Consider the following 26,445-nt stretch of genomic DNA (forward strand, 5'->3'; position numbering starts at 1 on the left):
GATTTAGTGACACTTATTATTTTATATTCCGTTTTACTGTTTTTTTTTAACATCCCGAACACGATTATCAGAAGTTTTCATTATCCTAATTTTGACTATCCCAAGGTTTGTATACTTCGGATAAATTTTCTCAATACTTCATTACCGCCATTTTGGCCGCCATCTTCTACCAATTCCGTATTAACTTTTCAATAGGGCGAATCCGTAGATGTAAACAAGTAGCCTATCCCTTTATTACTCAACGTGATCTGTCACTAGAGCAAGTGGGATAGACTGTTTGTTTACATCTACAAATGTGCCCTTTTGAAAAGTTAATACGAATAGTTAGGGGTCATACTTAGACTAGGCATTTAAAAATAAGATTACAGGATATTTTTTCATGAATCGAGTATCCAAAGATTCGATTACTCAAAGTGTTTTTTTTCGGAAGCCTTCGCATAATCAAGTCTGAACTGTACTTGAGTGACCATATTTCTCTAAGGCCCGTATAATGCTGTTTCGATTCTCTAAAACAGATAAGATACAGTGTAGTTGTTTTGTTTTTTTTTTGAATAGTCCTATAACCAATACCAAATCTAATACTTACAACTTTGCCGAAGACTCCAAATCGATCAGAAAGGTTATGCAATATGGCTATAGATAAGCCCCTTGGTAAGTTTTAGTAATAAAATAAATAAAAAATAATTAAGTTCTTAAATTCCTGATATTGTTGTTCACAACGTTGTTGTTGTTTCATGACAGAAAGTATCTTAATTGACAACTCGTTCCAAGAAAACCATAGTTGATCCATCGAAAAAACGTGTCATATGTCAATTTATATGTACAACGGTAAAAACACGATTAAAAACCATTTCTGATTCTTTTGCCTTCCTCACTGAGGTAAGGCTATAATCCTGCTCTATAAATGAACTTTGCATAAAAACGTCGTAGACCCACCTTCATGTATACATATCGACTCAGAATCGAAAACTGAACAAATGTCTGTGTGTATGTGTGTGTGTATGTATGTATGTGACCAACAAACTAGCTCATGTTTCTCGGCACTGGCTGAACCGATTTGACCCGAACCTGTTGCATTCGACTTGGTTTAGGGTCCCATAGATCGAGTTTTATACAGATTGAAGTCTCGATAAGTAGTTCAAAAGTTATGTATAAAAATGTGTTTTCACATATATCCGGATCTCACTTAAATGTATGTAAATTATGTCCGGGTCCATCATCCGACCCATCGTTGGTTAGGTTATCAGAAGACCTTTCCAACGAGCCTAAAACATTGAAGATCTGGCAACCCTGTCTCGAGATATCCTCACTTAAGTGATATTGATGTACTTTTCGGAAGCCTGATCTCACTTAAATGTATGTAAACTATGTCCGGATCCACCATCTGACCCATCGTTGGTTAGGTTATCAAAAAACCTTTCCAACGAGTTCAAAACAATGAAGATCTGGCAACCCTGTCTCGAGATATCCCGACTTAAGTGATATTGATGTACTTTTTGGAAGCCGGATCTCACTTAAATGTATGTAAACTACGTCCGGATCCACCATCCAACCCATCGTTGGTTAGGTTATCAGAAGATCTTTTCAACGAGCCTAAAACATTGAAGATCTGGCAACCCTGTCTCGAGATATGCCCACTTAAGTGACAATGATGTATTTTTTGGAAGCCGGATCTCACTTAAATGTATGTAAACTATGTCCAGGTCCATCATCCGACTCATCGTTGGTTGGGTTATCAAAAGACCTTTCCAACGAGTCTAAAACATTAAAGATCTGGCAACCCTGTCTCGAGATATGGCCACTAAAGTGATATTTATGTACTTTTTTATTCCGGATCTTAAAAATAGATGAAATTTTTGTACAATTCCATCATATCAGCCATTGTTGGTAATAAGTGAGGAAGGCTCCAACCACATAGGTGGATTAAGTTAGTTTTTTTTTCATTTTAATGCAAACAAATAAATTGACTAGACAACATTTTTACGATGGATCAACTTTGGTCCCCTTGGAACAAGCTGTCAAGTAGGACCTTTTTTACCAAGAAGGGCCGCGAAGTTATTTTTTATAATTGATTAAACATCAATTTTAAATGCTTCGCAGTTGTACAAAGGGTCGTTGTACTCAGAAAAACAAGCTTAGGGTAGGGTAGTCATCAATGAGACACTTTTAGTTTTCAACTTTCAAAGATTTTTCTCATTTTTTCATCAGCATGTTTTAATGAGCTTTTTGTTGCATTTTCTTTCTTTTAATGTGTTCAAACATTGACCAAAATATGAGATCGATCCGACATCTACAGCCAGAGTTATTCAACTGTCTCATTGTAGACGCACTTGGCAGGAACAATGAGACAGCTGGGGAACAATGAGACACACTACGAAAATCAAGATTTTCTAGTAAAACATCATGTTTTTGTATTGTTCCATTGCAGGTAACTTGCCTTGAACATTTTAGAGCAATTTTGCCAACATGAAACTTTAATTAACAAAAGTTATACTAAAAAGTATTTAAATTTTGTGAAATTCGTATATTTATACCAAATAACTTTGCATTTTTGGTTAAATGAAGTTAAAACTCAATAAATATGCCAAAAATCACTTTTAATTCATGTTTTGAAAGATTTCCATAGATTTTGAAAAGTTTAATGAAGAAAAATCAAAGTGTCTCATTGTTACCCATGAGCTGAAATGAGTGGGGAACAATGAGACAGTCCTGGATACTGGGTATATTTTAAATTTTGGCCAAACCTAATGAAAGGACATTGTAGCCCAACTCAATCCCTATGGAACGTCGAAAGAAATTTGAAGAAATATTAGTTTTGGTGTTAATGGCAGCCTACGAGCAAAAAAGTAATTTTTGTCCATAATTTACTTTTACATCCTAGAATCAAACATTTATGAATAACTTTTCAAGGAAGCGTCCATAACCAAAGCCACTATAATGGCAGACGTGTATCCAGTAGACACACCTTTTCCCCAAATATGAGCCTGATTGGTTAAAACTACGACTTGTGAGAGCCATTTAATCATTGTTCCCCGTGTCTCATTGATGACTACTCTACCCTAATCGTTGTGAACAATAATATTACAAATTTAAGCTTAATTTAAGGACCCAATTGGATCCTAAAATCGAGTTTAAAATCCCGATTTTATACACACTGTACAACTTTAATTGCAGCAAATTGAAATAATTCATAAATTCGCTTGTGTGACGTGCCAAAACTGTTTGTCATTTTAAATAATTAAAAAAATGAAAATTATTGTTTTAGAAAAAAATAATCAAATTTATTCATCACACAAAACGATTCCGGGGAAAACATTAACCAGAAAAGATAACCTATTCGTTCCCAAAACCAGGAGAGCCCTAAATCGTCCCCTCGAGGCTCCACCATTCCTGGGAGGACCGAAAAGCGAAAGCTGGCGCCTGTTTGGTGCCCTTCCTGGAAGATTTCCGCCAAAAACGCTCGTTTGATTGAAATTCAAAATAGAAGCTTGGTGGTTTCGGAACTACATTTAATTCCCCCCTCGAGGGGACGATGGTGGCGCTTAGTGTTGTCGTGTAGGTCATCATCTGCTGCCAAAATTCCACAACGTGTTTTAGGATTTTTTGGAGCATAAAATCTACCGGCTAATGACTAACTAATGAGTGACTAGATGGCTGATTTCGTGTTCTTTAAAATTTTTGCTTGAGGCATATTGGATCTTTTTTCGATGACCTTGCTTAAATTTTCGTAAAACTCATTCTTGATGCATGTTGGCGATGACGCAACCCCAGTGCTGCAACTTCTACAGGATGTCGTTAATCTTGAAAAAAAAAGAAATTGATTCTCGACAACTTTTCGAAGGTTTCAAATCTCGCCAAAAGTGCACGGCTCGGGTGGATGAAAAATTTCTTAATCAACCGTTCGAAATCTATTGGTTTGCAAAAGTCGTAAATTGGCCCACAAGGCACACAAGTTTATGACACTTTTTGCTCCATATCTCAACACCGATGCCAAGCGAATCTTCTGCATTTCATATTATTTAGGGTAACTTGAGGTTATTATTGGTCTAACTTGTATGACATCTAAAAAAAATTAAAAATCGAATCATTTTGACCAAGATTTTAGATAAATTTAGAAATGTATGACCCTAATCCAGAAAAGGGAGTTCTTACCCTTCTAAAAACCGTGATTTTCCCCTCAAACTTTGTCAAAATAAAAGAAATGCTACCTTCTTCAATCCCCTACAAAATCCTTCCTCTAAATGCAGCTGACCATCGCCTCCAGCAAAGTCTTGCTCCCAACTTTGCAGGAAATTTGAAATTCAATCACAAAAAAAAATCTTAAAACGAAACGAAGCGCACCGTGAGAAAATTCGTCATAAAGTTGCGCGCCCGTCGTCAGAAGCCAGCCGCGGAGCTAATAAATTTCAGATTTGTCCCTGCGCCTTTTTGGAGAACCGACCAAGACGACGACGACGATTCGATGGAATATCGATTCGTTCTGTTTTGTGTTATTATTTTGCCGGGTGGAATGCATATATAAATTTTCTCTTTGTTATTTTCATCCCCAAAATAACGTTATTTAAATATTTTTCTCCATGCTGCCTTACTGTAGAGGACAGCGACATCTGTGATAGAAAGCCATAATGAGCCTTAATGTAGGCAATGAATGGGTTCATAACCTGATTGTTGGCAATAGCTTAATAAAAGCATTTCATTTTTATCATTAATAATCGAATGCCTAAATCACAACTAAGATTAACAAAAGCTTACTAATCAACTAATCTACAGCCAAATTTCTACACCAAATTTTCACCTTCCCTAATACAAAAAAAAAGCTTTTATAGCATTTAATCTGCATTCCATAGCAAACGTGCGGACCGGAAGCGCCTCTCACTAGGGAATCATTCGTAAGATTTGTGTTTGTTTACATATAAATCCACGTTTAGATGCCGTCGTATTTTTTACGACCAGTATTTAAACCTTGATATAAACAGGCGACAAATAAGACCGGTTTTGGATGGGCGCTGCCGTCCTTTTATTAAGGGACAGGTAGCCGGATGAGGAAAATTAAACTTTAAGAGCGCTGGATTGATTGCAGCTGAATTGAAAATAAAATCAAAGCGAGTATATTTGTTTTCAATTGTCTAAACTTAATTTATTAAAAAAAATGCATTTTTATAATTAATGTTGAAGTTTTAAATCATAAACTTTTATATAACTGAAATTTAAAACCAAATTTAAATTTGGAAATGCAACTTCAACAGGCTATATTTGAATTTAATGATTTTTCTGATCGATTCGGTGTCTTCGCAAAGTTGTAGGTATTGATGAGGACTATTCAGAAAAAAAGTTTTTTAAATTATCATATTTTTACAAGAAACCAATTTCCAAAAATTATATTTTTACGTTTGATTTTTTTTAATTCGTTGAAAATACATTGGAAAAAATTAAGTAAAAATTTCAAACATAATAACTACAATTGTAAAAGTAGGTAAAATCAAATTTGCAACCGAAAAAGTAAGTTAAAGAAATTTTTAAAACCACCGTCTTGAGATATGGCCACCTAAAGTTTAATTTTATCTAAAAAGATACAGTATAACGATTTTTTAAACAGTGCTCATAAATGAAGGAGCTTTTAGACTATAGCAGGCCTGCCCAACGTCCGGCCCGTGAAGCCATTTTATCCGGGCCGCGACGGCTTTTCAAAATAGTTCTATGACCGGCCCTTAAAGCTGTTCATGAAGTATTAAATAAATAAAATTATTGTTTGAATTTAAAAAATAATCTTGAGATCAAATTTTCACATATTAGAAGGACATTCTTCATGTTTGAATTTAATTCTTGTAATTCTTATATTGATATTTTTTAAGTGAAAAATTGTGCAGGAAAACAAAATTATTCATTTTGTAAAATTGTGAAATTAATGAAAAAACTGGATTGTTGTCTTAAAATTTACAAATAGAGACTGAATGTTATTTCTTTCAGTTTTAACTGTGTTTACTTCAAATTGAAGTTTTTTTTCTATTTTCCTTTTTTTTAATAAATATGTAAGCAAAACTAATGTATTTTTACAGAACAACTTTTTAGTGATAAAGTTTTTTTTTAAAAAAAAGCTTAAAAAATCAAACTATTCATACTGAAAATAGATTCCTGCAAATATTTTAAAAATGTTAAAAAATGTATCAAAAACTTTAAAAAATGCTAAAATCATTGAAATTTGAATAATTGAACGGTTCGCGTCGCGGTCAACACGCAGGATTTTCGTTGCCGTTTCCGTCTTTGTTTCCCCCCCGATTGTGTGTGTATTTCGACCCGGGTGATTTCGGGATGTTTGACAGTTGCTTTGGAGAATTTGAACGGTTCGCGTCGCGGTCAGCAAGCCGGATTTTCGTTGCCGTTTCCGTCTTTTTTCCCCCCGATTGTGTGTATTTTTCGGTCCGAGCGGTTTCGCGTTTTCGCATTTTATTTGGTTTTATCTTTCCACAGCCGGCTGTCTAAGATTGAATCATTTATGCTAAACTCAACACCAAATAACCGGGAATAATCTCATCCGCATCCTTCGACTGTTTGCCTTGAGAATGCATAATACATCACATCATTAAACAAAATTTATTGATTATTGGGTCGCATCATCATCCTTTATGATGAATCCTGGCCATTACCCTTTCCCACTAACAAAATCCCAAGTAGAAGTAGTTTTCCGGCACACGTGGGGTGTGGATATCGTATAGAACCCACCCTTTGTAGCAACCTGTGCTAACTAACATTCCCGTCCCAATCCCCCCGAGATCTACAAACTGACATGGCGGGCGCCGTTGGTGGCCAATGATTGTAACCTATTTGCTTCAGATCTAGTTTTAATGATCTTGATGTTTTATCTTTTCAACGAATTCATACATGCTGTTTGTTGAAACGAGCGGATAAAGAGTGACGGGCACCAGTTTTCTGAGCTGAACGAAATGAAACTTCCTTCCATTTTCCGTACGCTAAAAAGCTATATTTTCTTAAGTAATAACAAATAAAGTTCACAAGATACAATTTACTCACAACTTCGGTGTCTTTTCACAGCTGGAACGGATTCTCGTTCCCAGCTGCGCCCGTGCTCCCGCTTGCTTCAGTTTGTTTTCAACTTCTGATTCTTGCCAAGCGACAGCACGGGCACCTGTCAAAGCAACACAAACAAAGACCAATGACGTTGAACAGGGGGCTGCTTCGGACGCGCTCCGTCGCAACACTCCCCCCCGTAAAACTTCTTCCTTGCCAAAGCTGGAGTTTTACGCCTAGTCACTGCTGCGCGTCCTGAAGATGCTGTGCTGACCTTTGGTACTGCTGACGTCATCTGCAACTTGGAGCCGATGAGCACTCTTCGTTGCGGGGTCGCTTGTTGACCTCCGTCTCACACCCGTGCCCGACCACTTTTGGCTCTATTTATGGGCCACGGGTGATCACTTTGTCACAACCCCCTTTGCAAGTCCTTGCCTCACCGACTCCATTTTGTCACCTCGTTTCGACAGCCATTGCACCAGCCTTCAGTGATGCAGCTCTTCAGCAACCGCTCCGGTTGAAAAGACGTCCTCGTGCCACTGTCGCCGCGCCTTTCCCGCTTCCGATCGTGGTCGTAGGCCCCCGAACTTCGGCCAGTCTTGTCGAAGTTCTTTTTAGTGTTGAAACGAGCGGATAAAGAGTGACGGGCACCAGTTTTCTGAGCTGAACGAAATGAAACTTCCTTCCATTTTCCGTACGCTAAAAAGCTATATTTTCTTAAGTAATAACAAATAAAGTTCACAAGATACAATTTACTCACAACTTCGGTGTCTTTTCACAGCTGGAACGGATTCTCGTTCCCAGCTGCGCCCGTGCTCCCGCTTGCTTCAGTTTGTTTTCAACTTCTGATTCTTGCCAAGCGACAGCACGGGCACCTGTCAAAGCAACACAAACAAAGACCAATGACGTTGAACAGGGGGCTGCTTCGGACGCGCTCCGTCGCAACACTGTTGATAAGGGAAACACCATTAGATCGTTTAAGCGTATGGTCAGTTGTATTGATAGGATATTACGGTCCTGTTCAGCAACGGAGAAGGACAACCATGGGTGGTCTCTCATGCTCATGCTCATGCTCAATTCATTGAAATTTGAATATTTTTTTTATAAAAGAAAATATATCAAGGTAATTCATTTCAATCGTCAAAAACACAATATCGATACAATTTTAAACAAAAAAAAATAAAATAAGTCAAATAAACACATTTTTGAATGTCTAGCAAAACAATGCCAAAGGGCCGTTGTGGGTTTGTAAACAAAGAGTGTATCCTTTTCATGCCAGATGTAAACATCCTTTAGCGTGAACAGGACACACTCTTTGTTTAAAAACCCACAACGGCCCTTTGGCATTGTTTGCTTGATGTTATCTTTGCTCTTCATTCTTAAAATCAAGATATATGAATCATATTTACAACACTAGTTCTTTTATGTATTTACTTTAGAAGAACCCAATCATAAGAAAATTGAAAAAAAATGTGTTTACTTTTTCAACTTTTATCAAATATTAGTTCCAGCCCGCCACTGCTTTAGAAAAATCAGACCTGGCCCGTAGGGCCAAAAGGTTGGGTATCCCTGGACTACACTCAAACCCCGATGGTTTGACACCAACTGTTGTCAAACGAACGGGGTCACTTTTTAGTTTGACACCCCTTTTACACGGAGTTCACACACACTACCAAACGTTTGTTTTGATAGTGTGCGTGAGCGCCGTGTAAAAAGTGACAGTTCGTCACTTTTTAGTTTGACTTTGACCAACCAACGGGGTACAAACTAAAAAAGTGTCAAACGAAAAAGTGACCAACCACCGGGGGTTGAGTGTATAGCAAACAAATAATTTTTTTGACAGTTTGGTAGTTTGCCTGCTCTGTTTGTTTACCTGCATTTGTTTGCAGAAACGTCAGCCTGCATACATTTGGCTTTGTTTGCAAGTTTGCCGCAAACAAGTTTGCGAATTCGTCAAACTGTCAAATCCAAAAAGTGCGAGATTGTTTGTTTGTTTGTCGTAGTCTAATAACTCCTTGACCATTTCTAAAATTGAAAAATAAAAACATTGCAGATTAAACCTCTAGTTGCTGAGATATAGCGGATAAAAGAAAACAACCAGGAAAATTTACATTTTCCGACAGTGCTGAAAAAATGTTATTTTGGAATCAAAATTGAAACCAAATAAATTTTCTCAATATTACATCATCACCACAATTTAAATTTTCCAAATTAATTTAGGGAATTTTAGGCAACTTTTTTATCCGAACTTTATCCAGATTTTTAAGCGAAGATGGCGATACGAATGGTGCACGCTCGAATTGTCAAAATCATGCAGTGGTACAAATATTAGAAAAAAAAGTGTGGCTGTCATGTCATGTCACACTTTCTTTTGTGTTGTGTTGTTACCACTGCATAACGCCATCTTTGCTTAAAAATCTGGATTAGGTTTCATGTGTACTTTGCTGTGCGACGTTTATTTTTGTATTTTAAATTAAACAGGACATTTTTAATCTTTTTACAAATTTTGAATATTGTGATCACTGATCGGGAAATGACGTGAAACTATAAGAAATAAAAAGTATTTCGGTTAATTTATTTATATTTTGATATTTATTCTCCACAATAATAATTATGCAAACGAGGGGTCGGTGGATGCAAATATAAATATTTATCGTTGATTAAAACGTAATTCTGGAGTTTTTTTTTAAAAGGTCCAATAAACCAAATTTCCATTTTTTATAAATTTCCATTTTTAATTTTTTGGGTGTTTTTGAAACCGCCTTGAGTCAGGGGTATTGAAAAACACCCAAAAAGCAAAAACTGAAAATTTGGTTTATTGGACCTTTTCAAAAAAAACTCCAGAATTGTTAAGTTTTTTTTTTATGAAATATCATGTCATATTCAACGGAATTTTGAAACAAAGTCAATTCAATAAGAATTATTCAATTGAAATCTATTACGAATATTAAAATGTTAAAATGTTAAAATGTTAAAATGTTAAAATGTTAAAATGTTAAAATGTTAAAATGTTAAAATGTTAAAATGTTAAAATGTTAAAATGTTAAAATGTTAAAATGTTAAAATGTTAAAATGTTAAAATGTTAAAATGTTAAAATGTTAAAATATTAAAATGTTAAAATGTTAAAATGTTAAAATGTTAAAATGTTAAAATGTTAAAATGTTAAAATGTTAAAATGTTAAAATGTTAAAATGTTAAAATGTTAAAATGTTAAAATGTTAAAATGTTAAAATGTTAAAATGTTAAAATGTTAAAATGTTAAAATGTTAAGATGTTAAAATGTTAAAATGTTAAAATGTTAAAATGTTAAAATGTTAAAATGTTAAAATGTTAAAATGTTAAAATGTTAAAATGTTAAAATGTTAAAATGTTAAAATGTTAAAATGTTAAAATGTTAAAATGTTAAAATGTTAAGATGTTAAAATGTTAAAATGTTAAAATGTTAAAATGTTAAAATGTTAAAATGTTAAAATGTTAAAATGTTAAAATGTTATAATGTTATAATGTTATAATGTTAAAATGTTAAAATGTTAAAATGTTAAAATGTTAAAATGTTAAAATGTTAAAATGTTAAAATGTTAAAATGTTAAAATGTTAAAATGTTAAAATGTTAAAATGTTAAAATGTTAAAATGTTAAAATGTTAAAATGTTAAAATGTTAAAATGTTAAAATGTTAAAATGTTAAAATGTTAAAATGTTAAAATGTTAAAATGTTAATATGTTAAAATGTTAAAATGTTAAAATGTTAAAATGTTAAAATGTTAAAATGTTAAAATGTTAAAATGTTAAAATGTTAAAATGTTAAAATGTTAAAATGTTAAAATGTTAAAATGTTAAGATGTTAAAATGTTAAAATGTTAAAATGTTAAAATGTTAAAATGTTAAAATGTTAAAATGTTAAAATGTTAAAATGTTAAAATGTTAAAATGTTATAATGTTATAATGTTAAAATGTTAAAATGTTATAATGTTATAATGTTAAAATGTTAAAATGTTAAAATGTTAAAATGTTAAAATGTTAAAATGTTAAAATGTTAAAATGTTAAAATGTTAAAATGTTAAAATGTTAAAATGTTAAAATGTTAAAATGTTAAAATGTTAAAATGTTAAAATGTTAAAATGTTAAAATGTTAAAATGTTAAAATGTTAAAATGTTAAAATGTTAAAATGTTAAAATGTTAAAATGTTAAAATGTTAAAATGTTAAGATGTTAAAATGTTAAAATGTTAAAATGTTAAAATGTTAAAATGTTAAAATGTTAAAATGTTAAAATGTTAAAATGTTAAAATGTTAAAATGTTAAAATGTTAAAATGTTAAAATGTTATAATGTTAAAATGTTAAAATGTTAAAATGTTAAAATGTTAAAATGTTAAAATGTTAAAATGTTAAAATGTTAAAATGTTAAAATGTTAAAATGTTAAAATGTTAACATGTTAAAATGTTAACATGTTAAAATGTTAAAATGTTAAAATGTTAAAATGTTAAAATGTTAACATGTTAAAATGTTAAAATGTTAAAATGTTAAAATGTTAAAATGTTAAAATGTTAAAATGTTAAAATGTTAAAATGTTAAAATGTTAAAATGTTAAAATGTTAAAATGTTAAAATGTTAAAATGTTAAAATGTTAAAATGTTAAAATGTTATAATGTTATAATGTTAAAATGTTAAAATGTTAAAATGTTAAAATGTTAAAATGTTAAAATGTTAAAATGTTAAAATGTTAAAATGTTAAAATGTTAAAATGTTAAAATGTTATAATGTTATAATGTTAAAATGTTAAAATGTTAAAATGTTAAAATGTTAAAATGTTAAAATGTTAAAATGTTAAAATGTTAAAATGTTAAAATGTTAAAATGTTAAAATGTTAAAATGTTAAAATGTTAAAATGTTAAAATGTTAAAATGTTAAAATGTTAAAATGTTAAAATGTTAAGATGTTAAAATGTTAAAATGTTAAAATGTTAAAATGTTAAAATGTTAAAATGTTAAAATGTTAAAATGTTAAAATGTTAAAATGTTAAAATGTTATAATGTTATAATGTTAAAATGTTAAAATGTTAAAATGTTAAAATGTTAAAATGTTAAAATGTTAAAATGTTAAAATGTTAAAATGTTAAAATGTTAAAATGTTAAAATGTTAAAATGTTAACATGTTAAAATGTTAACATGTTAAAATGTTAAAATGTTAAAATGTTAAAATGTTAAAATGTTAAAATGTTAACATGTTAAAATGTTAAAATGTTAAAATGTTAAAATGTTAAAATGTTAAAATGTTAAAATGTTAAAATGTTAAGATGTTAAAATGTTAAAAAACCTCATTTGGATCAATCCCTCAACGAGTCCTTTTAATAATTACAAGTAATCTACTTGCGCCTCCACCAAATTCCAAACTTTTCCTGTTTTGCAGTCTACATTTCGGCGTTTTAGTTCGTTTACGTGATCGAAATCAAACATTTTAGCAGGAACAATAAGAGAATCGAGGACAATGAAGATATTGATTGAAACACAACAGGTTTAAAATGAAATCGAAATGCATGATTTATTCTCAACTATAGATACTGTTGATAGTAGAACACACTGAATTCGGAATAAAAAACCATTGCACTGAGAAAAAAAGGTTGTCGATGTTGAATATCCTTAAACTCTAGAACCTCTCGCAGTAAATAAGAAACGATAAAGTAAAGAATTCCTTAACCTAATCACTACCGTCACACGTGGAAAAATAAGGAAAGAAAAACCTCGAAAAATGTTTAAAGTACTTCAACTTGACAAAACCAAAGAAAATGAGAGAAATCGAGTCTTGTGTTTCCTTTCTCCCCGAGCCACCGCCCTACAAGCTATCCAAAAATGCCACCACATCGTCGATTTGGGGCTCCTTGGCGGAGCACGCCACCAGCTGGACCTTCTGCGAGAGCTGACCAAACTCAAAGTCCTTGTCGGGCCGGCCAAGATAGACGGCATCGGTGCTCTGCGGGTCGACCGACTCCAGCTGGCTCGTTCGCGTCTGGCGGACCAGGTTGCTGGAAATTAGAGGAGGGGCGCGATTAGTGTTTGGTAGAATGGCCACCTAAACACAGCGGTCACTTACATTTCCTTCTCCAGCAGACTCTTGATCACGCCGTCTCCCTTGGCCAGCGTTTCGTCCTGTTTGTTACAGAGGATCACCACGGGCAGGTTGGCGATGGCCTTATCCGCCAGGATGGTGTACAGGAAGCTACAAGAAAAAGAGACAAAGTTAGTAAGCATAATTTCCTTCAAACGACAATCCCTACTCGGCCACATCGCGGATCTCCTTCTGCACGGTGACGCTGTCCACGACGAAGATCACCGCCTTGGTCAGGTTCTTGTACTGGTCGAAGAACTTTCCACGCAGCCGCTCGTGGCCGGGAATGTCCACCAGCCGTAGCTCGCCGCTCGTAGTCTGCAGCACGCCCAGGTTCTCCTTGATCGAGGTGAAGCTTTCCTTCTCCTCGCCCAGAACCAGCTGCGAGAAGAGCAGCGTCTTGCCCGAGTCGCACAGTCCCGTTAGCAGCACGTCCGTCCGGGCGGACCGTTTTCTCTTCCAAACCCAGAGCAGCACTTGAAGAAAAAAAAACGAGAGGTGAGGTGAGAAGATGAAAATCGAAAGTGAAATTATAATATCGCACCCGTGGTAGGTAATTGCGCGAAAGTTACGATGTTGGTACTTACTGATTGTTACGAACACGACGATCACGGCCAGCCAGATGGGGGTCATGTCCAGCTCGCCCGCTGGGCCTGAGGCCACCGGAGGAACCGACGGCTTGCCGCCCGGGTTTCGGTTGATCTTTTCCATTCCGTGTGACTTGTGGGGAATTTCAGTACCGTAAATGTTTGGCTCCAACGGCAGGTGGTCCACACACACGTAACCCGCGAGGAAGATGTTCGGAGAAGATGCTGCAAAGTCGGCGAACCAGTTTTTGTGAGGGGAAAAAGTTTACACGTCCACACGGTGACAGCGCGGCTGACGTTCGGCTCGTCGTGTTTTGCGTCGAGGGGCGCGACGATGCCCGGGAGAGATTGAAGGCCAGCTGTCAATTGACGGAGGGTGTGGACAAACGAAACGGGGTCCTTAAAGCCAAAAAATAATTTTGTTAACCGAGAACAAACATATTTTTGAATCACTTAAAAGCTCAAAGGACCGCTTTATGCGAAAACTCGAAGTTTTTTAGTTTTAATGACACCTTTTCCAAAACAACGCTATACAATGTAACGTTGGCAAAATTTCTAGAATTCAAAAATTTTGAAATTTTACATATTTTAGATTTTTTAAAGATTTTTAATTTGTTAATTTTTTTATAATTTCTTGAATTTGATTTTCTTAAATTTCATGATTTTTTTTTTAAATTTCTGTAATTTCTTGAAATTCTAAAATTTCTTGGGTACAGTCATCCCTCAAATTCGGAACAGTTTACAGATCGACCCTTGGATCGACCACATTGGTGAAAAATCGGCTGGCTGTATAATTTTACGTTTTATATCAAGTTTTTAAAGAAAAACATTGACCCTTGAAATCCACAAATTCGGAACAATTTTTTCTTACGATGTAAACAAACTTTTTTTTCTCTCCAGTACATATTTTTTACAAAAAAAAAATGACTTCACACTCTGAAACCAATAAAACTCATGCTTAGTAATGTTTTATGAATAGTCTGATAACTTTTTTTGTGAAAATATCAGTTAAATTCAGGTGTTCCACAATTGGGGAAGGCACAATAACATTTCACAATCATGGAACAGGCAATTTGGAGGCAGTATTTTGCTGCTCTGGATGGAATAGTCTTGAAAGGCAGTTTTTTGTTTAAAAAGTACTACTTTTACTAGTGAAATAGCAAGAGAATGTCCGAATAAAGGTCCTAAAAAAAGTAGGGTCGACAGTAAAGTTTCATTTTGCATCCTATTGACAAATTACCACAAAAGTGTTCCGAATTGGTGGGTGTTCTTAAATTCCATGAATTAAAAAATAAATTCTCGATTTTCATGAATCTCCTAATTTCTTATTTTTTTGAAATACCTTAGAATTTCTTGAATTATTCTTTAAATTTCATGAATTAATTATTTCTTCTATAATTTCTTGAAATTCTTGAAATTCTAAAATTTCTTAAGTACAAGAATTTCTTATTTTTGTTTAATTTACTAAATTTCTTAAATTTCTTGATTATTTTTATTTGTTGAATTTCCAAAATTTTCCTAAATGTTGTAAATTTTCTTGAATTTTTAATATTTTCTAAATTTTCTTGAATTCCTTGAATAACTCGAACTACTTGAATTTCTTGAATTTCATGAATTTCTTAAATTTCTTGATTTTTTTAAATTTTCTTGAATTTCTTGAAGTACCTGAATTTTCTTGAATTTATTCAATTTCTTGAATTACTTGAATTTATTGAATTTCTTTAGTTTCATAAATTATTTGAATTTCTTGATTTTTTTTTAATTTCTTTAATTACTTAAATTTCCCATTTTTAATAATTTTAGAATTTCTTGAATTTCTTGAAATTTTTAAATTTCTTGTAAATGTTAAATTTCTTAAATTTCTTGAATTTCCTAAATTTCTTTAGTTTTCTAAATTTCCTAAATTTTCTTGAACTTTTTTTAATTTTCGTAATCTTTTTGAATTTCTTGAATCACTTGAATTTTCTGGAATTACTTGAATTTCTTAAATTTCTTGATTATTTAAAATTTCTCGAATGTCTTCATTTTCTTAAATTTTTTGAATTTCTTGAATTTCTTAAATTTCTTGAATTTCTTAAATTTCTTGAATTTCTTGAATTTCTTAAATTTTTTGAATTTCTTAAATTTTTTGATTGTTTCAAATTTCTTGAATGTCTTAAATTTCTTAAATTGCTTGAATTTCTTGAATTTTTAGATTTCTTGAATTTCTTGAATTTTTTAAACTTCTTAAATTTCTTGAATTTTTTAAAGTTCTTAAATTTTTTAAATTTCTTGAATTTCTTAAATTTCTTGAATTTCTTGTATCTGTTAAATTTCTTAAATTTCTTGAATTTCCTAAATATGTTTAGTTTTCAAAATTTTCTAAATTTTCTTGATTTTTTTTTAATTTTCGTAATTTTTTTGAATTTCTCGAATCACTTGAATTTTTGTTGAATTTCTTGAAATGCTTGAATTTTGTTGAATTTCTTGATTTTTTTTAATTTATTGAACTGTTTGAATTTCTTGATTATTTTTTTATTTCTTTAATTTCTTAAATTTCCTATTTTTAAAATTTCTTAAATTTCTTAAATTTCTTGAATTCCTTGAATTTCTTTAATTTCTGAAATTTCTTGAATTTCTTAAATTTCTTGAATTTCTTAAATTTATTGAATTTCTCAAATTTCTTGATTGTTTAAAATTTCTTGAATGTCTTCAATTTCTTAAATTGCTTGAATTTCTTAAAATACAATTGAAATAACAAGCCATAGTCTCAACATTTGAATGGAAAAAGTGTTTTGAAATGCATTTTACACTATAGTTCAGTTATTTTGCATTTAAATTAGATTTCGAAAAATGTAAGATTTAACGAAAACAAACATTTTAGCCAAAAAAAAACTTTTTGCGATACAGTCCAGACTCGTTTTTCCGAAGGTCTCCGAAAAATTTCCCTTGGGATAATCGAATCACAAAAAAAAAAATTGTCCTATTTTTGATTGTCGGGTTTGTTGCTCCTTAAACTACTCTTAAGTGATTTAGAATTTTTAAATCCAAGATGGCGGCCAAAATGGCTGTTACAAAATACTAAAAAAAATGCAATTGGTAATTTTTAAGCCATTCAACTATTCTAATTTGACTAAAACAAAGTCGCAGAACTCAAACTTGATGTTAAAAATAAGAAAATTAAAAAAAAAATACGAGTTTCATACGGTAATTTCGGAGATACGGTGCTCTGAAGGAAAAAAGAAACCGAACTCCCATACAAATAGAAATTTTGCTTAGAACATCGATTGTTTTTTTACTTTTTTGAAGAAACTTTTTGATCAGCCAGATCACTGTAGGTCTTTTCAGCTTAGTGAAACGTTTCAACAGGACCAAATTCAAAATTTCAGGCTCTAATTGTGTTTAATTTAGAGTTATGGTAATTTCGGTAAACAAAAGTCAAAGTACAATATTTTCGCTTTTGGTGGTCTCATAAACAGGAAAAAACAATAGAAATTTGAAATCCATGGACTCTGACGCATTTTTTAGTTTTCTGTGCAAAATTTCGTAAAAGTAACATCAATCAGAAAACCTTTTGACAATAAATCTTCGAAAATAACACAACCCTAATCTACTGACGTTGATATCGAATATAAATATTTTATTAGTATAGATCAATGCTAACATTTGGAAACAGAAATAGTCACAATATAGTCTCTGAAGCGCATTCAGACCAAAAAATAATAAATCTAAAATATTAAACACAGTTCTTTCAGCAAACTCGCATCCCTCAGAAAAACACCCCCTTCATGTTCTGGTCCAAAATCCTCTTCGTTTCCTCGCTCACGTCAATCAGCGTGGAGCTTTTGTTCAGCACCACAAACACGTGCCGCGCGTTGCAGCTCCGCTTCACGATCCAGAAATCGTCGTGCGTTTTGAGAATCGTTTCCTCCGCGGCGCCCCTCCGTTCGGGCCGACGACCGTCGTCCAGCAGGTCCACGATCAGGTTCATCACGTCGTTCGGGATGGTCGTCGCCGGCGGACTGTTTCGCTTTTGCACCCCGAGCCGGATCGAACCCCGGTAGTGCAGGTTTAGTTCGTTGAAGTAGATGAATTTCGGCGCGGTGGGATCCTCTTTGGCGGTGGGCGTTGCTTCCGGTAGTTGACCGAGGCTGACGCTAATGCTGCTCAGTTGGGGGTTTATTACGGCGTTGAGTTCGTCGTACAGGGCTTGTTCGTTTTCAACTTGGTCCAGGAAGAGGCAGAGGGTGACGTTTTGGACCTTTCGACAGACCATGAAGTTGTACACTTTGTCCTGGCCGGTGGCCTGTTCTTGAATGTAGACTTTTCGGGATTGTTCCTGGCCTGGGGAGGACGTCTGAAACATTGGACCGTTGAGGTATTCAATGATTGTGTACAAATCCGTCGGGTTGATTCCACTCCAAATGACCTGGTCGTCGTAAAGGAAAATGCACTGCTTTATCGGTTCAAAGGTGGCCTCAATCATGTTGATAAAGTTTTGAACCCTCAAAAATACCAGCTGGTTCAGTGGAAGGTACTGGACACTCCCAAACGCGTCCAAAACATCGCAATCCTTCAACTTCAAGAGCAAAATGTACTTTCCGTAAAACTCCTCCAGCTTCCCGATGAGGTTTGCCACGGCATCCAGATCCTCGCCCGGCTTCAAGTTGCTCTCAAACGTCCCCAGAAACAGCCGGAACATCTTGTAGGACTGCCGAAGAACCGCCTGGTAGATCGTATCGTGGATATCATCCCCATGGTACTCGTTGTAATCGCCCGTTTCGCGCGTTTTCCGCTCAAAGGGCACATTCAGCACCATAATCATCCAATAGCCCGGTTCCGGCTGGTAGTACAGCTGGCACGTCTTCTGAGTATGCATCGCCTGGACGCTCTCGTCGTTGGTGAATGTGCTGCAAAAAGAAATTTCCCCATCATCCTATAATCAAATTATAGGATATCCAAAAACAAACTTGCTAAACTTGACGATCGCCTCGCTGAGGCCAACATCCTTGATCTTGGAGTCAATATCCGTTTCCTGGGGGTGGTAAAACAGAATCTTCTTTTCCTCCTAAAAAAACAATCGCCAAAATTATCATTTTCAAATCATCACTAAATTATTTTCGGAAGACAAACCTCGCCCTCCTTCGGGCCGAAGCTCGAGTTGAAGATGTAGAAGCTGCGCAGCGAAAGGCCCGCCTTTATCACCGGAATGGACATTACTTTGTTTTCTAGTTTGAAACTACAAATTACTATGAAAATAAATATAAAATTTTGTATAATCTCTGCCTGCAAAACACAAATCAGCTGTTTTGTTTTTATCGATCTCAAGCGGAGCTCGAACGTATCCGTCAAATGACAGCTACCAAACAGCTTCAATAGGGTCCTAAAGCCCTATGTAAATTTGATGGTTCGACGTGGATTGTTGTCAAACCATCGGGGTCCAAGCTGACAAATCTGCAACATGGAGCTAAATTTTCTGTGAAGTTTACCATGGCACTTCGAAAAATTTAACGCCATGTTGCAAACAAACACTCTCACTCGATTCTTGATTCTACACAAAAAAGAATGAGGTTAAATTTTGTACTAACCAGCAAAACAAAAGGTGTGCTTCTGTACGTGAGTGCGGGCCTAGATAACGCTACCGTTAGTTTAATTTTTTTTTAGCTTTTGTTGTACACTGAAAATACGCCACACGTTTTATTGAAGTGCCCAAACACATGAACGATTGAATAAAGCCACATCATAGATTTAATTGGTTTGTGTTTCCACATCAATCCAAACCACTATAGAGTTATCTAAACCCGCTCTAACGCACACTAGCACGCCATTTGTTTTGCTGGCTGGTACAAAATTTAACCTCAATCTTTTTCGTGTACGTACACGCAATACGTGCGCACGTAGATAACTCTATTAAATGCAAGTGTTTGAGCGATTGACTTTTCGGTATTTTTTGACATGTTATTGTCATTCGAGTGGCTCAAGCTTTTCAAGTGTTTTGCTCATGAATTTGTCTCACTACCTTGAACTATTCAAAGTTATGAAGAAAACACTTGAAATTGATCTTAAGATCTACCCAAAACAGGCACAATTCAAAGTCAACGTGATTTTCTACTTGAATTTAATATGTTTCACTGATTGATTTTAGCGTGACTTTTATCGAAGGCTAGAAGCGAGGCTAGAACCAGTAACACAAAAAACTCTCTCGTTTTCAACTGGCCAGCCGGCGCAGTGGTAGCGTGCACGACTAGCAAGCGAGAATATGTATACAGCTTGTACGTGCTATTATTTTTCAACATCATTTAAAATTCAAGTGTTTTGCTATTGACATAATTTCATGGAAAATCACCGTAGAGCAGTTCTCTAGGATTTCGGTCATTCGATTTTTTTTTGTATTTTTTAATCCAACTGAAACTTTTTTGGTGCCTTCGGTATGCCCAAAGAAGCCATTTTGCATCATTAGTTTGTCCATATAATTTTCCATACAATTTTGGCAGCTGTCCATACAAAAATGATATATGAAAATTCAAAAATCTGTATCTTTTGAAGGAATTTTTTGATCGATTTGGTGTCTTCGGCAAAGTTGTAGGTATGGATACGGACTACACTGGAAAAAAATAATACACGGTAAAAAAAATTGGTGATTTTTTTATTTAACTTTTAATCACTAAAACTTGATTTGCAAAAAAACACTATTTTCATATTTTTTTTTGATATGTTTTAGAGGACATAAAATGCCAACTTTTCAGAAATTTCCAGGTTGTGCAAAAAATCTTTGACCGAGTTATGAATTTTTTAATCAATACTATTTTTTTCAAAAAATCGAAATTTTGGTCGCAAAAATTTTTCAACTTTATTTTTCGATGTACAATTGAATTTGCAATCAAAAAGTACTTCAGTGAAATTTTGATAAAGTGCACCGTTTTCAAGTTATAGTCATTTTTATGTAACTTTTTTCAAAATAGTCGCAGTTTTTCATTTTTTAAAATTAGTGCACAAGTTTGCACACTTTTGAAAAAAATTTTTTTGAAAAGCTGAGAAAATTCTCTATATTTTGCTTCTTCGGACTTTGTTGATACGACCTTTAGTTGCTGAGATATTGCAATGCAAAGGTTTAAAAACAGGAAAATTGATGTTTTCTAAGTCTCACCCAAACAGCCCACCATTTTTCAATGTCGATATCTCAGCAACTAATCGTCCGATTTTCAATGTTAAAATATGAAACATTTGTGAAATTTTCCGATCTTTTCGAAAACAATATTTTCAAAATTTTCAAATCAAGACTAACATTTTAAAAGGGCGTAATATTGAATGTTTGGCCTTTTTGATTTTTTTTTGATTTTTGCTGCCAAATTTGTATGGAAAATTATATGGACAAACTAATGATGCAAAATGGCTTCTTTGGGCATACCGAAGGCACCAAAAAAGTTTCAGTCGGATTAAAAAATACAAAAATTAAAATTGAAGAAAAAAGACCGATTTTGTAGAGAATTGCTCCGTAATTTCATGTGTTTTGCGATTGATATTTGAGTGCTCTGTACAGCAGGGCCAGATCATGTGCAAAACACTTCGATGCGCTGAGGGAGTTTTGCTCAGTGTAAAAAGAGACTGTTCGTCAATTGGGTACTAAAGCCCTATGTAAATTTTTATGTACAACGGTAAAAAACACACTTAAAACCGATTAAAACCTATTGCTGATAACTTTTTTTCATTTTAATGCCAATTTTTTTTTTTGACAAGACAACATTTTTTCGATGGATCAACTATGGTCCCCTTGAAACGAACTGTCAAGTAGGACCTTTTCTGTCAAGTAGGACCTTTTCTGTCAAGAAGGACTGCGAGATAAATTTTTCAAAATTGATTTAAAAATCCATTTTTAACTCTTTGTGGTCGTGCAATGGGTCATTGTACTCAGAAAAATAAGCTTTATCGCTGTAAACAATAATATCAGCAATCTAAGCTTCATTTTAGGACCCAAACCAGCATCGAACGGCGCGCCCCACTTTCAGCAAATGCGCGCCGTCAAATCCAAAAAGTGTCCACGTGGTTTATGGATGGCCTCATAACGTGATTTGTTCATTTTTAATTCAAAATCTTTATCATCCCGGTACGGGCATCGAACTTACGACCTCTGGATTGGAAGTCAAGTACACCAATACATAGTCGAAAGCTCTGGTCAAGTTTCCAGTGAGCAGTTTGCTCTTTAACATTCCAACTCCCAAGCCCAATTCCCGACTTTTTCCCGACTTTCCCGACTTGAGTGGCCACCCTGCCTACTACACTCAACCCCCGATGGTTGGTCACTTTTTCGTTTGACACTTTTTTAGTTTGTACCCCGTTGGTTGATCAATGTCAAACTAAAAAGTGACGAACTGACACTTTTTACACGGGACACACACTTACTATCCAACCAATCATTTGGTAGTGTGTGTGTGAGCTGCGTGTAAAGAGGGTGTCAAATTAAAAAGTGACCTCGTTCGTTTGACAACAATTGGTGTCAATCCATCGGGGTTTGAGTGTACCTCAATTGTTTTTCAAATTCAGGTTAAAAAGATGCATTGGAACATCCTCAAACATGTGGAGCAAATATTCGAGAGATTTCGACAAAAAATAGAATATCCGGTTTTTAATGATGGACAATTGAGAACAGTATATAAAAAAACATTTAAAAAAAAAAATACAAAAAAGGTATATTGTTGATGTGAAAAGCTACATTACTGCTGATTAGTAATTGTTCAAATCCCTTTGCATGATGCAATTTTTCCATCGTTTGCTGCAATCAGATTGCAACACGGGGTGACTCATGCATTGCCCGCGAATTATTGCGTCTCAAAAACAAGTACGAACGAGTTTCACCCGTTTCACTTCAGTTTTCACAGATTGTATTGATAGTCTTATAGCAACCAGCAGCGTGAATAGTCGTAACTTCTTGCAATCTAAAATTTAGTTGGCTGAAAAAAAATCTTAGAAATGGAGTCCGCTAAACCGAAAGGAAACTATCGTGGCAAGAAGAAGCCCCAAAGCGGGGATCAGGATGTCCCCGAGGGCACATCCGGCCAAACTGCTGGACCGCCCCAAGGTCAACAGCAGAAGCAGCAAAAGTCCGGCCAAGGTGGGGTCGGCAAGTACAAGTGAGTTGGTTAAGCAACGTGTTGTAATTGTTAGATTTATTAAATTAATACTATTCGCAGGCAAAAACAGCTTCTGAAGCAACAACAGCAGCAAGATCTTCAACAGCAAACTGGCGAGGTAAGATATAACTTGTCGTATTGGCTAGAAAAAGACGATCAATCCCATTCTACGATCACAGGGCACACAAATATTGTTACCTACAACCAGCAACGCCCCGACCCCACCGTCCCAGCCCATCGAAAAGTCTCTGGCCAAAGTGAAGCTCGACTTTGTTCGTCCGAAGAACTACGGCGTGGCCGGCACCCCTGTCAAGCTCGAGGTCAACTATCTCGCGCTGAACTTGGACAAGCTACCCGCGAAGGCTTATCACTACGACGTGGATATTCAGCCGGCAGCGTCCCGAAAATGGCAACGGGCTTGCTTCAGCGGGTTCCGGGCCGAGGCCCTGCCGAACCGGTTGATTGCGTACGATGGCCACAAAAATGCGTACACGATGCAGCCGATGGACCAGATGGACAAGGTTGGGGTTGCGGTGTCGCTGGATAACCGCGAACGTCGGTTCACGGTGAGCGTGAAGCTTGCGAATGTGGTCGATCTGCGGAGTCTCAAGGGGTAAGTTTTATTGGTCACATTAGGGCTCTGAAAGGTATCACTCTAGAATGGCCGATGGTCGGCCTTGTTTGTTTTAGAAAAACATTAAAATCTTGGTTCAGAAAGCACAAGACTTAGTCATGGTTTTCTACCGTGGTGATTATTGCACTCGCTAGTAATTTCTCGAAGTTTTTCGGTCGAAATATTACGATCGTAATTTGTCGATGGAACCTAAGTCGTAATTCATCGATACCCACTGAGAATTTTGGCTCGAGCCTCGACTCGATTCCGGCTCGATCTCGAGCCAGATCGACTCGAGCCAAAATTCTCAGTGGGTAGTAGATTGAGATCATTCAATCGTAAATTCTCGATATGTGTTTTCAAAAAAAAAAAAATCAAAAAATTCTAAAATCAAAATATAAAAAAAATCGATAAAATTCAAGAAGCTTAAAATTTTCATTAATTTTAAAAACCTAAAAAAATACAAATAATTCCGAAATTTCAAATAAAAAAAAGGTTTTTTTTAAACTTTATTTTTCACCTCGATTTTTTTTAAATATAAAATTTATTAAACTTCAGATTTTTTTGAATGTGTTCAAAAGGTCGAAGGTTTTTAATTTTATTCGATTTTTTACAGTGGCAACGAGCACAATCAAGCGCCAGCGAAGCAATGCTTGGAAGTGGTCTTTGGTACAGCTTCCGACCGTGATCCGAGATTGATTAGGGTAAAACAATTGTATTTTGAGATGGGTCGTTTTTGTTTAACATTCACTATTTGTTATAGTTCAAGAGATCCTGCTACTTTGCGCCACCTAAGCGCATTGATGTCGGTCGAAACCACGAACTGTGGTACGGACTGCACCAATCCTTAATCCTAGGCTCCAAACTGTTTCTGAACATTGACGTTGCCCATAAGGCCTTCCCCTCTGGGGTTCCTGTACTAGATGTTGTCGGAGACTTGGCGCGGCGTAGATGGAATGATTCTCCGAATGTTCCGGAACGGATTGATGATACGTTGGCCTTTAAATTGCACAATTTCCTTAAGGGATTGGAGGTCTCGTACACCGGGCCAAGCTCGGTCAAAAAGGTCTTCAAGTACAACAGTCTTAGGGGACCGGCCAGTTCGCAGCTGTTCAAGCGAGAAGACGGCACAAAAATGACTGTCGCGGCTTATTTTACCCAGCAGGGTTACCGACTGCGACACCCCGAACTACCGGTCATGCACGTGGGTAGCACCGTGCGGAACATTATGCTGCCGATGGAGCTATGCCAGATTTTGCCGGGTCAAGCTCTGAACAAAAAACATCCTGACGAGTGCACGGCGCAGATCATCAAACGTGCTGCAACGGACGCCCCGACCAGGAAGCGAAAAATCATGGAACTCAGAGATCAAATCAGTTACAGCAACTGCCCAATCATCAAAGAGTTTGGTATTGGCGTTGGGAAAGATTTCGAAGTCATCGACGGAAGAATCATTGCACCACCGTTGATCGAATACAAGAATCGTAGAACGGTTCTGCCCGAGCATGGTCAATGGAGTGCAGACAACGAAGGTTTTATTACCTCCAACCAACGAGAACTACGCTGGATCATCTTGAACCTGGACAGTTATGACACTTGTCAGAGTGATGTGGATACATTTGGAAATAACGTGTTCAACGAGTCTCGCAAGAAGGGCATGCAGCTGGAGCCTTTCTCCATGCAAAACAACTATTACGAACCACGCAATACGCGTATGAACATGAAGCAGCTGGAAACCGAATTGGAAAATAGTTTGCGTTATTTTAAAGAGCGACAATTGGATTTCGTCATCGTGGTGATTCCCGGCATTGGTGACCATTACTCCAGGCTCAAGCAAAAGGCAGAATTAGTCGTAGGTGTACTAACATCATGCGTCAAAGGGAATACAGTGAAAAACACGCGTTCTCCCTTGACCGTGGTTAACAATATACTGCTGAAGGTAAGTTCACTTTACGTTCTACACTCCACTTCAACTAATTCAGTTGTATTCCCAGATCAACGGTAAAACCAACGGAACGAACCACGTGGTACAATCACCAGACCCAAAAATCCCACTTATCAAGAAGCGCATCATGTTCGTCGGAGCGGACGTGACCCACCCATCCCCAGAACAATCCACAATTCCCAGCGTAGTTGGTGTTGTCGCCTCGTTCGACCGGAACGGATTCCGCTACAAACCTCACTTCCAACTGCAGGACCCCAAAAAAGAAATGATCCACGGCCTCGAAGCCATCATGCAGGCGATGTTGAACAACTACAAGAACAAAAACAACCAACAACTGCCCGAAATGATCCTCTACTACCGGGACGGTGTCTCTGACGGACAATTTTCGCAGGTTCTCGACATTGAGCTCAACGCGATCAACAGGGCGGTCGCCGCAATGAACCCACCAAGCAAAATCAACGTAACATTTGTCGTTGTTCAAAAGCGCCACCACACGCGCTTCTTCCCCGGACCCAAATGTCCGAAAGAGGGCCGGAACCAGAATGTCCCGCCGGGCACCATCGTGGACAGGTACATTACCACGCCTAAACATTTCCAGTTTTTCCTGACCTCGCACCGGGCGGTCGAGGGTGTGGCGAAGCCCAGCAAGTACACCGTTCTGCACGACGATGAACAGTGGGATCCAGATCGGCTTCAAGCGATTACCTACGCGCTGTGCCACACGTACGCTCGGTGCAATCGATCCGTGTCGTACCCGGCGCCGACCTACTACGCACACTGGGTGGCAGCCCGAGGAAAGGTCTACATTCAGGGGTGAGTTTGATGTTTTTATTTTAGTTTGCATTGGTTTTTAAAAACGATCAACTTTCAGTCGCACCCTCAATATGGCAGAACTTGACCGGGAGAATAGTTTGCTGCGTATAAGACCGGAAATCATCGAAGAGCGGTCAATGTTCTTTATTTAGATATTTTATTCACAAAATAACACAGACTTCTTGAATGTAACTACAATGATAAATGTTTTATAAAATCACTATATAATATTCTTACAGTTAAGGCATA

At 35.8% G+C, this 26,445-nt stretch overlaps 3 protein-coding genes and 1 long non-coding RNA gene across 5 annotated transcripts; 1 reads left to right on the forward strand and 3 right to left on the reverse strand.

The window, feature by feature from the left end:
* Positions 1–6,887: 6,887 nt before the first annotated feature.
* On the reverse strand, positions 6,888–7,951 carry LOC119769894. The gene is made up of 3 exons (XR_005278564.1): positions 7,787–7,951; positions 7,030–7,733; positions 6,888–6,976 (listed from the first exon to the last, which is right to left on the reverse strand). It is a non-coding gene; the product is annotated as an uncharacterized LOC119769894 (long non-coding RNA).
* Positions 7,952–12,541: 4,590 nt separating this feature from the next.
* LOC6048153 (signal recognition particle receptor subunit beta) lies at positions 12,542–14,026 on the reverse strand. Its single transcript, XM_038265541.1, has 4 exons — positions 13,719–14,026; positions 13,301–13,607; positions 13,117–13,242; positions 12,542–13,048 (listed from the first exon to the last, which is right to left on the reverse strand). The coding sequence occupies exons 1-4, from the start codon at positions 13,840–13,842 to the stop codon at positions 12,859–12,861; spliced, it is 747 nt and encodes a 248-aa protein (XP_038121469.1). The 5' UTR covers positions 13,843–14,026; the 3' UTR covers positions 12,542–12,858.
* A 3,282-nt stretch (positions 14,027–17,308) lies between these two features.
* On the reverse strand, positions 17,309–19,030 carry LOC6048152 (vacuolar fusion protein CCZ1 homolog). Its single transcript, XM_001865079.2, has 3 exons — positions 18,831–19,030; positions 18,668–18,765; positions 17,309–18,607 (listed from the first exon to the last, which is right to left on the reverse strand). The coding sequence occupies exons 1-3, from the start codon at positions 18,912–18,914 to the stop codon at positions 17,467–17,469; spliced, it is 1,323 nt and encodes a 440-aa protein (XP_001865114.2). The 5' UTR covers positions 18,915–19,030; the 3' UTR covers positions 17,309–17,466.
* A 3,540-nt stretch (positions 19,031–22,570) lies between these two features.
* LOC6048151 (protein argonaute-2) lies at positions 22,571–26,445 on the forward strand. Of its 2 annotated transcripts, XM_038263063.1 has the most exons (8): positions 22,572–22,825; positions 22,886–22,943; positions 23,005–23,438; positions 24,055–24,142; positions 24,202–24,374; positions 24,582–25,377; positions 25,433–26,196; positions 26,255–26,445. In XM_038263063.1, the coding sequence occupies exons 1-8, from the start codon at positions 22,665–22,667 to the stop codon at positions 26,346–26,348; spliced, it is 2,568 nt and encodes an 855-aa protein (XP_038118991.1). In that variant the 5' UTR covers positions 22,572–22,664; the 3' UTR covers positions 26,349–26,445. The 2 variants fall into 2 exon arrangements, with proteins under 2 accessions (XP_038118990.1, XP_038118991.1); XM_038263062.1 differs by having other exon boundaries at positions 22,571–22,825; positions 24,202–25,377.

The sequence above is a fragment of the Culex quinquefasciatus genome, chromosome 3 (genome assembly GCF_015732765.1).
Source record: "Culex quinquefasciatus strain JHB chromosome 3, VPISU_Cqui_1.0_pri_paternal, whole genome shotgun sequence".
In the NCBI taxonomy this organism is placed as follows: domain Eukaryota; kingdom Metazoa; phylum Arthropoda; class Insecta; order Diptera; family Culicidae; genus Culex; species Culex quinquefasciatus.